Source organism: Anabrus simplex, chromosome 6 (genome assembly GCF_040414725.1).
Source record: "Anabrus simplex isolate iqAnaSimp1 chromosome 6, ASM4041472v1, whole genome shotgun sequence".
NCBI classification, from domain to species: domain Eukaryota; kingdom Metazoa; phylum Arthropoda; class Insecta; order Orthoptera; family Tettigoniidae; genus Anabrus; species Anabrus simplex.
The window spans coordinates 79,017,065-79,033,080 of record NC_090270.1 but is presented as its reverse complement, the minus strand read 5'-3'; the positions used below and the strand labels follow the sequence as shown (position 1 = coordinate 79,033,080).

Here is a 16,016-nt window from a genome sequence, read left to right as displayed (position 1 = left end):
TTAACTTTTTAACAATTAGCTTTACGTAGCACTGACACAGATAGGTCTTATGGTGGCGAACGAAGTTCATAAATGAAGAGAATATATGTTTAGTTGTGTTTGTTTCTTTGTTTGTTTGCTATTTTGTTTTGTTTTCTTGTTAGCAGAATCTCAGGGTCATTCATAAAGATGCAGTCCTTATATCCATCTGAGCTGGAATGTACAATTACTGTATTTTACTCTATGATGAGAATAATAAAGTTACCGGAGGACCTTGTAGTCTTTTTACTATCCGATGTTTGATATGAGAATGTGTTAGCCTCTTTATAGTACTAACGAACACTGCTAGGTGGCCTATTTTGTCCGAAAGAACATAAATATTAATTTGTTTGCATTTCAAAAAGTAACAGTTAAGATATTTGTATTTATATCTGAGCACAAGTTGGTTTTATCAGTGAGAAGAGATTGCATTAATTAACTAATGAATTAATTAATCAAGAATTTGTTTCACAAGTCAACATTAGATTTCAGGTTAATTTTTCTGTGAAATGTTTACTCCTTTAATAAGCAGATGCCAGCTTCAGCAAGTGCACTATTGTAGTCCTGTTAAATCACAAAATATCCCGTAATGTTATTCATTAATTGTATTTAGAATTCCGTTGTTTTCAGTATACTGTCACTGAAAAAAAAAAATTCTGTTAACGGGCTTAAATTAGGCTCTCATTTCTGTAATGTCTTATGATGCTGTTTGGTTCATCAGACCATAACCTGGTTTGATGTAATGTAAGTTGTTTGTACTATTTACACGTACCTACAGTAGACTATGTGCAGTAAAGTGTGTTTATCATATTCATGTCTCGGTATTTAGTTACCCGTTTTATATCTCTACTCCTCTCCAAATCCAAATAAACTAGTTACATTAATCTCCTTTTTTTCTTATTGAATTTCACCAAATAGTTTTCTTTTACAAATGTGTTTTAGTAATGCCAAATATATAATTATTCTAGAATAAAGACAGTTATTTTGTAATCTGTTTCATTTGTACTCCGAGTAAGTTAAATCACCGTCGTGAGAAGCAAACTTGTTATGTAAAAATGAAATCATTTTTATGTAAGAAAGCGCCGTACAAACTGGTGACAAATCTTTTTAGCGTGCATTGGCTTTTGTTTATCTTGGAGTAAACTTTCCAATTTAGCGCACTTATGTGAAATGGAACGGGTTTGTGTGAAGTAGGACTGTTAACGTTATGCAATATGCAATAGAATGCCGGATACTCGAAATGCAGAAGAAATTTGTTTCCTAAAATAGATTTCCATGATCCACATATGAATACACGGTATTGGAAGACAAATTTACTGAAGAATACTGTAGTTCTCCAACGTGTGAATAAGTCTACTGACGAAGCTTTCTCGCATTTATACGCTGGATTTGGATTTAATCTAGCAACGTTTGAATAGGAAGCGAATATACAAATATTCGCGCCTCCAATTCCAACACCAATATCTTTTCAGAGAAATACAACGTTTTTCACACGTTATTTCAATTTTGAACTAGCTGTCTGTAGTAATACATTTGTACTAATACTGTATATTCCGTGTTTGAATAATCCGACTGGATATGCACCATTTGGGTGTTGAAATAATTCATGTGAGAAAATATTTCTGATTTGTTGTTGGGGTAACTGAAAAGATAATATAATTTAGATTATCCTAGAATATTATAAATGACATATTTCACATTCTGTCATATGGATTAGTTCTTTCAATTTCACTTCAAGTTTTTAGAAAATGACAAAAAGATAGCACCAGCATCGTATATTGCGGTAACTTCGTCCACATTTCAAGGTTTAATAGAAATGACGATGTAAAATAATGGTGGAGCAGAAGTTAGATTAAATGGATGATTCTTCACGTGAAAAAATTAGAAAAATTTGTTGCACACTATTAGCTGGTTTAAAGATAAATAAATTGTGGCCGAAGTTACCCCAGATATTGGGTAACTTTAGTCAACGTAACTTTAATGGACGACGAAGTTATTCTTGTATACTGGTTACTTTGGCCAATTTAATCAGTAGGAAACGGTTAATGGTACAAAAATATTGTGACAAACTACAAGTCCTAAGCGGGAAAGCTTGACCAGCTGTAAGTATGGGTAGAGAGGGTAGTTAGGTTTCAGTGCCTTCATTTCATTAGCAAGGAAGATTGAAACAAATGTGTCTACAGAATTTTTCATTTATTTTGCATGTTTATATGTTTCAATGTAGACCACTAAATATTTAATTTTAATAAAATTCACTCATGAAACATAATTTTTTTTCTTCCTATCCTTACTTTCCGGCCTTTGTCCTCGTAATCTGGGGTCGGAACTAACTTCGACTAAGTCAGTTTTTACGGTCGAATGATCTTCCCGATGCCAACCCATTGTGGGTAGAAGTATTGATTATTACGTGTTTCTGTGTTGGTAAGTACCAGGTTAATTCCTGGGGGGCAAAGGCGGCCGGGCGTAGAGCTAACCTCTCCATCCCATCATGGTGCCGAGGTTACTGATAGTGGAAGCCTTTACCTTCCACCTCTCGAAGAACCTTCATGGCTTGTACGGAGATGACTTTGCTTTGCGATGGTAAGTAGTGTGGTGTGTTGTATGTAAATGAACCCCCTGAGCTATAGGAATTAACCAAAAGCGTATAAAATCCCTGGCCCGGCCACGAATCGAACCCCGGAATCTCTGCCAGTACGCTGACCATTCAGCGAAGGAGCCGGGCCATGGAACAATTGCATAATTCATTTTTTTTGCAATTTGCTTTACGTCGAACCGACACAGATACCTAAAGGTTTTATTGAAGTCAGTTTCCCTTAAATGTGCCCATTGAAAATACTACACAAATATATTACCACTTATACATAGATTAACGAAGCATAAATATTTAGGGGAATCACATACATATCAGATGCCTTTCCAATGGAAATCTTTCCATTTCGAATTTTATTTAAAACTCTTTTAGGGTTGTGATTTTGGTAATAATGCTCTCTACAGTTCTGTTTTGTAATCGCGCAGTATGGCCGAAGTTACCCATGAAATTAAGACAATTTTATTTAAATTGTTTGATGAGAGCCCCATTTAACATTTTCTCAAAATAATTGGAGATTATATCACCAGACACACACCTAGAAGGTAAAGATTTAATACAGGCTGCAAAACAGTCACTGTCGCTGTGGAATAACCGTTTGTTTTGCAACACAGACCACATTATGTAATTCAATTTCGTCCTCGCAGCTAACTGTCCTAACCAGGAGAAACGTTAAAGACATGAGACTCAGATATTTGACAGAGCCCTCTATCCGCTTCTGTTTACACCACTTAAAATTAATGTCGCTACTAATTTCTAGATGGAAATTGAAATGGAATGGCGGGTGGATGAAGTTACCCCCAATTACGGTACTCTATTCTCTGATTGTGGGAAAAGCCTTCAGTAGTGTTGCCACCAAGTGCAAATGAAATTATCCTAACATTACTCTAAATTACCCTAGACTTAAAAATACACTAATAATTAAAAGGATAATAACTTCAAGTTATTTTCACTTGAACTATATAGTAGCTAGCGCCTATTAGACTCGCGAAGACTCATAAAGAATATCATTTTCTGTAAACCAGTCAAACGTCTATACCAATAATTTCTATGAGTTAGCAGTGACAATATTTTTATCTTCTGTTTTTTAAATAGGGTTAAACCTGCTGTTGTTCAAAATCTGCCTACAGAATAATAATAATAATAATAATAATAATAATAATAATAATAATAATAATAATAATAATAATAATAATAATAATATTGGTTTCTAGTTCTACAGAATACGTCAACCTTTTCTTTTGGAGAAGCCAAGCTTCCGAAATTTTGTCCCGCATTAGTTCTCTTACATGCCAGCAAATCTACTGACACGAGGCTGACGTATTTGAACACCATCAAATACAACCGAACTGAGCCGGGATCGAACCCACCACCTTAGGCTCAGAAAGCCAGCTATCTACCGTCTGAGCTACTCAGTCTCACCTACGAAGTCACTGAAGGTAATATTTGATTGACTTTCACATTATTTTCATGATATTAAATTACAAAATGCCGACAGAAAATGATCGATTACCGAGCAAGTGGCCATGCGGTTGGGGTAGCGCAGGTATGAGCTTTCATTCGGGGGATAGTGGGTTCAAACCCCACTGTCGGCAGCCTTGAATATGGTTTTCCGTGGTTTTCCATTTTCACACCAGGCGGATGCTGGGGCTGTGCCTTAATTAAGGCCACGGCCGCTTCCTTCCCACAATTGGCCCTCTCCTATTCCATTTCCGCCTGTCGGTGTCGGAGCGACGTAAGGATAATTGTAAAAATGATCGATTATTGGTCATGATTATTTAAGTTCAAATCGTGGTATTTTTAATTAAATTATTGGAAATAGGTTTCTTACTCCGAAAAATACTGAAGGCTAACAGGTGTCCTTTATCTGAAGGCTGCTTTCTCTCTATTAATGTGTCTGCCAACGTAAAATGCATCGGTAGAGATAATTTTGTGTTACATAAAGGTAATAAAAATTGGTACACGGATTAGCTAAAAATAGACACAATAAATGCAATAATGCATACCAAACATGTTATTCAGGACTATGTTAAATTTCAACCGCCAAGAAAACTGTTAGAGGAGAATTGGAAGTAAGACTTATTTTGCGTGTGACCTCTATTCAGAAAAACGTCGATCGTTTTGTAATAGTTTGACTGTCCTGGGATTCCAGTTCCTAGTTAACATTCAGTGTTTACCTTCATCGAACAACCTCCAGGTATATAGTGCCATTGCTTTTTTTTAAAGCAGTCAAATTTACATTTGTAAAATCAATTTTGTTTAATATTGTTAAGCCTGTTTAAGTGAGTAACTTTATGTGGTTGTTTGTTTATTTTGCATTTGTAAATCAATTTTGTGAGAAATTTTTATATTTTATTTAATGTTATCAGAATGTCACAAGGACTGTTTTTGACAGAAGATTTTAATTTGATCAGCGGTTCAGAAGTTGGTTTTTTTCCAAAGGTATTGTTTTCTTTTGTGTGTTTTGAGTGCTTTTCAGTTTTGTTATATCGGTTGTTATATAATTTTATATATGTTTGTGGTTTGCTGTCTGCATGGCTCCTTGGAGCCCAGAGCCAAATAAATGAAAAAGTAAGACTAGCTCAGTTAATTTTTATGTTTGTAGTTAAACAATGGTTTAGTAAGCAATTTCTTTTCCATATTAAAAAATCTTTGGGCAATTCAATGCTGAAAACATCCTAATGATATGAACTACGAATTATAGCTAAATAAAATATGAAAAAGTAAGAGAATATATTCTTTATTTATTTTTAAAAATTACAATCGTGTCTTTAATCATCTCTGTCCGGTCGATTAGATAAGCAATTTGCCTTTTTCTACCACTACGAGCGCTAATGTGAGTCAGTGCACAGTTTTACATAAGCCCTTAAAACTACATTCGATGTAGAAATTTTTCAAAAAAATAAAAAAACGCATGAGGGCAATAAACCAAGGGACACATTATAGAAAGCATTATGTAAATATAAGTTGATTTGGTTAGGATTTGAATAAAAAAGAAAACGAATAAAGATAGAGCGATTTTAGGCTGTTTTTAACTGCAGTTTGATAGAGGTATACAAGACTCACAATTTGAATCCTTTACAGGCTCTTTAGCCTCGGCACAATTGAGGAAATTGAATTTTACGTTTTAGGTTCCCTACTTTGCTAAGAAATGTTTTCAAAATTAAAATTCAGTTTTTTATTACTTTAAAATTACCCCAAAAATGATATTATCTTCAAATTACCGTATATAGTACAAAATTACCCTAGATTAGTGTAATTACCCTAATTGTAGCAACACTGGTTAAAACACATTGTCTTGAAACAATGGAGTTCTATGGGGTGTGGTGATGAAGAATTACGATCACCTTTTACGAGGACAGCGCAATATCTATTCAAACTGAAACACAGTTTCATATATCATTTTAATTTTTGTGTCTGACACCTCATTGCTTTCAGTAATGGGAGTTACAGAAGTCTCCTGCAACCAGCTGTCAGCTTCAGCACACTTTCTTTGGAACGGAGCAAACACGAGATACGTCAGCTAGGTCCCGTTACAAGTTCGCTTTTACTTTTCTTGCAGCCGCAGGACTGAGCTGTCGCTTTCAGAGGAAGGTCACGTCTTAAACAGGACAAATTAATTCATACCTAACAGTTTAAATGACATTATTTTATTATAGATGGACCAGTTCAAAGATCAAACAAATTGGATTCACTAGTACTGAAAGTGTCTAGATGTTTGTTGGTGTAAGATACGGTCTTCATTGGAGTAACCACATTAACGCGGTTAGGTATCTCTGTGTATGGTTATGAGCGTGTTTGGGGGTTGAAGTAAGGACGTATAAGTCACTGGTAAGACACCAGTTAGAGTATGGCTCCAGTGTCTGGGACTCTCATGAGGATTACTTGATACGAGAAGTGGAAAGCATCCAAATGAAAAGCAGCACGATGTGTTCTTGGTGATGTGCAACAAAGGAGTAGTATTACGAAAATATTGCAAGCATTGGGCTGCGAAGACCTGGGAGTAAAGAGAAGAGCTGCTCGACTAAGCGGGATGTTCCGAGCTGTCAGTGGAGAGATGACGTAGAATGACATCAGACGAATACGCTTGGATGGAGTTTTAAAAAACAGAACTGATATGAAGATGTTGTTATTCAAGATGAAAAATTGAGGCAAAAACTAGTTTTTAGGGGGAGGAATTAGGCGATGGAACGGGGTCCACTCAGCCTCGGGAGGTCAACTGAGTAGAGGTGGGTTCGATTCCCACCTCAGCCATCCTGGAAGTGGTTTTTCGTGGTTTCCCACTTCTCCTCCAGGCCAATGCCGGGATGGTACCTAACTTAAGGCCACGGCCGCTTCCTTCCCTGTTCCTTGTCTATCCCTTCCAATCTTCCCATTTCGCACCAAGGCCCCTGTTCAGCATAGCAGGTGAGGCTGCCTGGACGAGGTACTGGTCATCCTCCCCAGTTGTATCCCCCAAACCATTGTCTCACGCTCGAGGACACTGCCCTTGAGGCGGTGGTGGAATCCCTGGCTGAGTCCGAGGAAAAAACCAACCCTGGATGGTAAGCAGATTAAGAAAGAAAGAATTTCGATAAACTTTTCCAAATTCTTTAAATCATTCAAGAAAAGACTAGGTAAATATTTTATTTTATAATTTGCTCTACGTCACACCGGCACCGATTGGATAAGAAAGGGCTAGCAGTGGGAAGGAAGCGACCATGGCCTTAAATAAGGTACAGCCCCAGCATTTGTCTGGTGTGAAAATGGGAAACCACGGAAAACCATCATCACGGCTGCCGATAGTGGAGTTGCAAGCTGATAAACCGCGTGGCGAAGGTAAACAATTGATAGGGAATCTGCCACCCGGGTGTCAGCACTAAATGCAGATCAGTGGTAACTGAATGGTTGAATGACAAGTGTTTTGCAGTTGGTTAACGGTATTAGGGACAGCGAACGTCATAAACACCCCTTCCCTAACAACGTCTGTAATTCACAAGTAAGTTCTTGGAATTTAGTGAGTAACTTGTCTTTTTCATTGAAATAACTGCCACAATCACAAATAAGCAGCTTCTTATTGAAGTATTAGCTCCTTCTGTGATTCAGTGGTAAAGTGTCAGCCTTCGGATCCCAACACAACGGGTTCAAACTCGGTACAGGTAGTCGGCACTTTGAATGGCGGAGAAAAGTCCATTCGACACTCTCATGTCACACAAGCGAGCGAGTTGGCCTGAGATAAGGTTCCCTCAGATATATTAAGGTTCAGTCCCATAATCATGTTACTAGAGTTGTCACAAATTGTACGGATGGTGAAAGCAAAATTTATTTGCCCTAGGTAGTAGTTAAGTTATTGCAGTAGCTTCCAAATGTTCAACGTTTGAGTAAGTTACCGAAAGTTAAAATGCAAATATTAAACATCTGTTATTAAAATCACAATCTTGATGCTTTCTTTTAATACTGATGACAATATATATGTAAGTTTATTACTTTTAGATCTTAGATTTTAGTGTGAATATCCTGCAACTGCAGCATAACCCAAAAAGTCACTCATCCATAAATACAAATTTTGTTTCATTGAATCATTTCCAAAAACATTTCCATGAAATTACGGGCGTGGGTTTAAAAGAAACGCATTGTTGTTCATTTTGTATACTTGAAGTAATTATTATTTGTAATTATTTTTACACTGCTCTGTCGTAAAAATGTTATTGTGTAAGAACTCCAAAATGTTCAATGTCTTCAGCAATTTGTCAAGAAATTAAAGGAAAATATTAAACTTCTTCTTATTCTAAGGAGTATGCCTAAATTAAAATTTGTTCGCTTCAAAGAGAACTGAAACCTAATGTTCATTATATGCATAAGTGAAAGTCTGGTTATAATTTGTAACGATTTTTAAGGAAGTACAGCCTGCAAACTAAACGTGTGGTTCTTTAGGTTCACATTATTTTTGTATATCAAGTCCTGAAATGGTGCAATTCTTCTTTAGTGAGAACGTTTTTGTGGAAATTGAACTAAAACTTGTACCAGATGTTTTCATGAAAGCTAGATAACCAAAGGCTTACAGCAGTAGCAGAGGAGAATCATTTACCATACATGAATATGCTGAAATAATGAAAGAAATATGTCTTGAATAGCTAATTATCAGGAAAGAAGAAGAATAAGAAGAAGCGTGAAATGACAAAGAGCAGCGAGAAAAAACAGGTAGTACTACAAGAAGTAATTTACTAAAGGAAGCTTTGGAGAAGCTGCCAGAGACATTGATGGCTTCGAGAAAGTTGTTGACAATGAAGAATGACCTTTACAAATACAGAAGTCACTTAGCTCTTCTTCATGATGCAAGCCATCTGCTGCTTTGGGATAATATTTTACTCTTATACAGTGATCATATTACTTATAATGATATCATCATAAACTGAATGCATATTACTAATGGCAGGATTCAACTATCAGAAACGTTTAAAAATTAGTGTTCGCCCATCATTAAAAATTACTAGTACCAATTTAATTTTTTATTCTGTCACAATAACTTCGTGCACTGTGGCCTTGATTAATTTATTATTTATTATTTAATATTATATAACTTATTTCAATCACGTGAAGTGTTTTGTTATGCAATTGTTGAAGTCTCCACAATATTACTGATGTGCTGATGAAAGAATTCCTAGTAGATTACAAGTTTACATTATAAAGCACACGTTTTCTCACTGTCAGTTCGTCTTTACAAAACAGTTCAGACAACCTTCTCAGACATATTTTGTGAGACAAGAGGGAAGATTATTTCTGATGGTAAGAAATGTTCTCAAGAGAAAGTATTGTAAATATTTCTTGTTCGAAAGCTTAAGTTTATACACAAGCAGAGTCCACATATTGCCTTTAAAACTGTAGTTACTATATTTGGAATTTGATATATTATATAAAATTTTGTGACTACATTCATGATGAAACAGTAAATTGAAACCTTACCTTGTTATATTTGTCATTTTGCTTGCAAGTTTTCCGTTGATGACGGCTAGTCACAAGAAAAAAGGCACTGCAAAATGTTTCTTCTTAAATTGTTTATATATTGTACACTTAAAACAGTTCACAAAAAGTCTTTGAAATTTTCCCCCAAATAAGAAACAACACTTCTATTAGGTAGAAGTTCTCTGTTCTTCCTTTCGCAATACGAACGACACTTTTTTTGATAAAAAATAGAACACCTTTACTTGATGTAACGTTTCATTTGAAAGGCGTGAGCTTGGTTTCAACTTGTTTTATATAGCCGTCCCCTCCATGACCCACTTCATCCAGCTTGCACCTTCTCCCACCATTACACTGTGCGAGCGCGCCTTCCTTCCTTCGTCTTCTAAACGGCGAACACCAGGAATAAGCCGGCTGAATATCTTAGCTATTGACTATATAGCTTGGGTGAAAGTGAAAGATGGCAAAAACGGGCGTGGCTTAAACAAATTTATAGAGAAAAGAGACAGAGGTATTCAAAGAAGGTGTTTAAGGAAACTTATAAGAATGTGTCCTACCAGCTTTACGCTACCTGGGAATTTCAATGCTAGGATAAAAACCGAACGCTTGAACCTCGGTTAGTAATATTTCGTCAGATAGTACCAAATTATGCTCATGGATTTTGTGGAAGAAATCTCACATGATACATGGCACAATAACATTAAAATTACCAAGCAAGATGGCTGCGCATTTCAGGCCCTGTGGCTGTTTACTTCCATTCGGGAGATGGTGGGTTCGAACTCCACTATCTGTAACACTAAAGATGCTTTTCCCTGCCTTCATTAAGGCCACACCCGCCTTCTTTCAATGTCACCAACAATCTTGGCTGAGTTTGTGCGATTACCACTGGCAAATAAATAAATAAATAAATAAATAAATAAATAAATAAATAAATAAATAAATAAATAAATAAATAAATAAATAAATAAATAAATAAATAAATAAATAAATAAATAAATAAATAAATAAATAAATAAATAAATAAATAAATAAATAAATAAATAAATAAATAACGTTGTGACTGCTGGGTGGATTAGTCACTGGATTCTTCCCAACACGCCGTGGTTCGAATTACGGCCAATTAAAGTGAGATTTTGAAATGAAATATCGCGTTCCTGTGGTTCGGATTCCGCGTAAAACTTCTTCTTACAAGTTGCTTTACGTCGCACCGACACATATAGGTCTTATGGCGACGATGGGACAAGGAAGGGCTAGGAGTGGGAAGGAAGCGGCCGTGGCCTTAATTAAGGTACAGCCCCAGCATTTGCCTGGTGTGAAAATATGAAACCACGGAAAACCATTTTCAGGGCTGCCGACAGTGGGGTTCGAACCTACTATCTCCCGAATACTGGATACTGGCCGCACTTAAGCGACTGCAGCTATCGAGCTCGGTCCGCGTAAAAAACAACAGGCATGTTAAGTCCTCAGCCCGAAGGCTGGTTGGATCCTCAACAGCTCCACAACTAGCTGTCATAGAATGCCTAGGCATCACGGAAGATGCGTGAGGAGTGAGGTGGTTTCCTGTTGCTTTCCTCACCGAGCCAGAAGTTGCTATTACATATTAGTCTGCCAAGCCCACTGAATTGCTAGCACCAGCTGACTCTAAGAATGACAATTTTACACCATTCATAACAGGGACTGGTTGCGTAAGGAATGCCATTACTAGCATCGCTTATACCTTAATGCGCCATCTCCCGCGTCCAAGATGGTTGGCGTCGAAGAAAACTCCAGACAGGGTCGGTAGGCATCTCAGGGTAAATATCGAACTTAAATTTAATTTTTTAAATTTTTACGTGGATTCCAGATGATGCAGATACGCAAGTACACATTTCTTCGATAGAAAAAAAATGATGGACGTCTCCACTAAACGTTCAATAGTGATATCGGTTATCATAAATTGGGATACCTTAACTCTAACTTACGTAATATTCCAACTAACTATAAATTATGCCTTATTTACTAATATTTATTCATGGAAAGAAAATATGATGGATAAATTGTAAAGTATCTGCTTGAAAATCCCAAAATTAATCAATTGATTCTGATTACAGTCTTCAAATTATTTGTATATAATCATTAGTCGTCGTATGAATTAATATAATCGTCATTGAAGTGAATAACCGCTTCATATTTGTCTAACATTACACAAGAAAACAAAAGAAATAAGTTATTTACAAATTCGCGTGAGTTACATCCAGTCAAATTAATTGTTCAGTCTTGGTCACACAAGACATTTTATCGTAAGTTCATCTTTGATTTCAAGGACAACAACTTTCGTTGTTCATATTAAACTTTTCATAAACTTGGCATAAAGAATAAGATCAGTTTCGTACCTATGTAGCATTCATGGGCTACAATTCATTCAAAATTAAAATATTAATAGTGATTAGCATTGCAGTAAACATCTATTATGTTTCAAAGTCAAATAAACATATCATAAATAACCAAATAACTTCTCAATTGAATTGGAAATCCAGTGTACTATATGACCTCATGAAGTTCAACTTTGAGTATAGGAAATACCATTAATGAAGATTTGAAATGATTATCAACCTCTCAATATTAATAAGATGTATTAATGACTATCCATGCTAATAAATGCCTCCCATACCTGATCTACTATCAAATGCAACCTATAAGTAAGTATCTAATATTAAAATATTCATTTAAACGAATAATCATGGAAATTAGTGTTTATTTTGATGATCAATTCCTTCCATATTATTCATAAGTATCGTATTATGCTGCCAATTATTATGTGATATGGATTATCTATCAACGAAACATCTTTATTGCTTCAATAAATATAATGATCCGCGACTGCGCCAATATTTTACCTTTCTCTTCTCATATTTCATTAATTTCAATTATATCCTCGCAGCGTTAACATCTATTCTCAATTATTTCCTTCCTATCTTCATATAACATTATTTCATATCTCTGTTCTCATATTTCACTTCATATCTAAAGTAACACATTTCAATATTCATATTATATAACCCACATTGGCAAACATTCTCTTTATCTTTAAAATAAATCAAGCTCCGGATCAATATTTACATTTTCAACATCAACATGTCTTCCGTCTATCTATGTATCATATCTAACCTTATTTCACTCATTTATGGTAACAGGTAACCTATATTTCTTAAATACGATATCCTACATTTCCCCCTATCTTCCTACGGTATTCTATTCTTAAAATATTTCACACATGTTATGGCATGATATACTATAACTGATTGATAACGTAGAAATCACACTATCATATAAAATAGTCTCTTCCCTAATTGGATATGATCTTATTTTCTTAAGAAGACTGCCTAATTCCTTCCTTAAAACGACACACTATTGGGTCACTCGCGAGAAAATAGCTTAGATTGATATGCCTTGAAGATATGAACGATCTATCACACGATAATCAAAATACAAATAATCTACAATGCATGAAAACTATGGAATTCAATCGATATTACTCTGAAACTTATTTTATTCTCCGCCTGCCGGGATTTCGTTAATTCTGTTTAGCCATCAGTTGCATTGGTCAGCCTCGTTGTTCCACCGTCAGTCGGGAATCGAGCTCTGCTTTGCCCGTCAAATCGGCTGGGTTTCCTCCGGACAGCTCCCCCATATTCTTATTTACTGGTCCATGACGTAGGTATCTTGCGCAATTGGGAAATACGAAATCATAGAGGAGATTAGTGAAAACATATTGTCAAATGCAAAGCCTTCTTGTATGAAAATGGTTTTAAGTATCGGCTTAGATAGATATTTATGTTTCTTTTATTCTATGCAGACTACCAATATGTCTGCTTTAGCCTTACGTATTTATCTCAATTGTAATTGCTAGTTGTATTTGTTTAGCTAAAATTGTGTATTCTAGTAGAATATTTCTTCTTATAAGCCAAGGCCTGTTCAATGCTATCTTCTTATGATTTGGCTAGGTGAGTTTTGCCGTGTTTTTCGTATTCAATGAAATTCTTTTAATGCTAATATTAACAATATACGTATTTTACACGTATAAGCATATAATACCTCTTTCTTCTTTAGTTGATATTATAACCTTGATGTATTTCCTTCCGAATCGCTCTTCTTGCAGCTAACTTGCGTGCGCTTTTTATTTCAATGTGCATTCAATTCGATTTTATTTTTCTAAGTGTTGGCGTTAACAATTCGACCACTACTTTGTCTCGTTCACGGCCACTAGGATTCTGATCGTAACTGTTCCGTGCAATTCCATATTTCCTTGATGTTTTAACTTCTTATGCGTACTATTTAATTTAACTAGGGGTAATCGCGTGCAGTTCGTCTGCGCGTAATTGCTCTCATAACAATGAGACGGCACATTAGTCACTTTCATATTGTCAAAGCGAAGGATGAGATTGAGACAGATCAGTTTAAGTAACGCGTTTGTTATAGCCCATACCATAAGAATGCAAACAAGTACCAGGTATCACCAGCCAAAACAGCAGCAGCAGCAGCAGCAGCAGCACCACCACCACCACCACCACCCCCCCCCCACCAATAATAATAATAATAATAATAATAATAATAATAATAATAATAATAATAATAATAATAATAATAATAATAATCTCTTCAATGCCCATTTGATTTTTTAGGGGGGAACATTTTGCGTTTTGGACTGGATTAAAAGGAGACAAAGGAATTCAAAGGTGTTTAAGGACATTTCTAATAGGAAAGCATTTTACCTGCTTTATGACACCTGGGAATTGGGCCGATGACCTTAGATGTTAGTCCCCTTTTAAACAACAAGCAAGCATGACATCTGGGAATTTCAATGCCAGGGTCGAAGGATAACATTTTGATCTCATTTTATAATATTTTCTCTGACAGTATTATAAAGACGGATGATATACGGGAAATGACCAGCATATCAATAGTCATGTCAAACAGAAAATCTCGTGAATATGACAACCATATCAATAGTCATGTCAAATAGAAGATCTCGTGGATATGACCACCATATCAATAGGCATGTAAACAGAAGATCTCGTGGATATGACCACCATATCAATAGTCATGTAAAACAGAAGATCTCTTGGATATGACTACCGTATCAATAGTCATGTGAAAGAGAAGATCTCATGGATATGACCACCATATCAATAGTCATGTAAAACAGAAGATCTCTTGGATATGACTACCATATTAATAGTCATGTCAAACAGAAGATCTCGTGGATATGACCACCATATCAATAGTGATGTCAAATAGAAGATCTCGTGGATATGACCACCATATCAATAATCATGTCAAATAGAAGATCTCGTGCATATGACCACCATATCAATAGTCATGTCAAAGAGAAGATCTCATGGATATGACCACCATATCAATAGTCATGTAAAACAGAAGATCTCTTGGATATGACTACTATATCAATAGTCATGTCAAAGAGAAGATCTCATGGATATGACCACCATATCAATAGTCATGTCAAACAGAAGATCTCTTGGATATGACTACCATATTAATAGTCATGTCAAACAGAAGATCTCTTGGATATGACTACCATATCAATAGTCATGTCAAACAGAAGATCTCTTGGATATGACCACCATATTAATAGTCATGTCAAACAGAAGATCTCTTGGATATGACCACCATATTAATAGTCATGTCAAAGAGAAGATCTCATGGATATGACCACCATATCAATAGTCATGTCAAACAGAAGATCTCTTGGATATGACTACCATATTAATAGTCATGTCAAACAGAAGATCTCTTGGATATGACTACCATATTAATAGTCATGTCAAACAGAAGATCTCGTGGCTATGACCACCATATCAATAGTCATGTCAAACAGAAGATCTCTTGGATATGACTACCATATTAATAGTCATGTCAAACAGAAGATCTCTTGGATATGACTACCATATTAATAGTCATGTCAAACAGAAGATCTCTTGGATATGACTACCATATTAATAGTCATGTCAAACAGAAGATCTCGTGGCTATGACCACCATATCAATAGTCATGTCAAACAGAAGATCTCTTGGATATGACCACCATATCAATAGTCATGTCAAAGAGAAGATCTCATGGATATGACCACCATATCAATAGTCATGTCAAACAGAAGATCTCTTGGATATGACTACCATATTAATAGTCATGTCAAACAGAAGATCTCTTGGATATGACTACCATATTAATAGTCATGTCAAACAGAAGATCTCGTGGCTATGACCACCATATCAATAGTGATGTCAAATAGAAGATCTCGTGGATATGACCACCATATCAATAGTCATGTCAAATAGAAGATCTTGTGGATATGACCACCATATCAATAGTCATGTCAAACAGAAGATCTCTTGGATATGACTACCATATTAATAGTCATGTCAAACAGAAGATCTCTTGGATATGACCACCATATTAATAGTCATGTCAAACA

At 35.7% G+C, this 16,016-nt stretch overlaps 1 protein-coding gene across 1 annotated transcript in view; it reads right to left on the bottom strand.

Annotated features, from left to right (window-relative positions):
- Nucleotides 1-9,793, bottom strand: part of LOC136875497 (uncharacterized) — a 130,703-nt gene extending 120,910 nt beyond the window's left edge. The window contains exon 1 of the mRNA XM_067149045.2: nt 9,548-9,793. Within this exon, the coding sequence (XP_067005146.2) occupies nt 9,548-9,564 (17 nt within the window). The 5' untranslated portion in view covers nt 9,565-9,793. The remainder of the gene's footprint in view (nt 1-9,547) is intronic.
- Between the last annotated feature and the right edge of the window lie 6,223 nt (nt 9,794-16,016).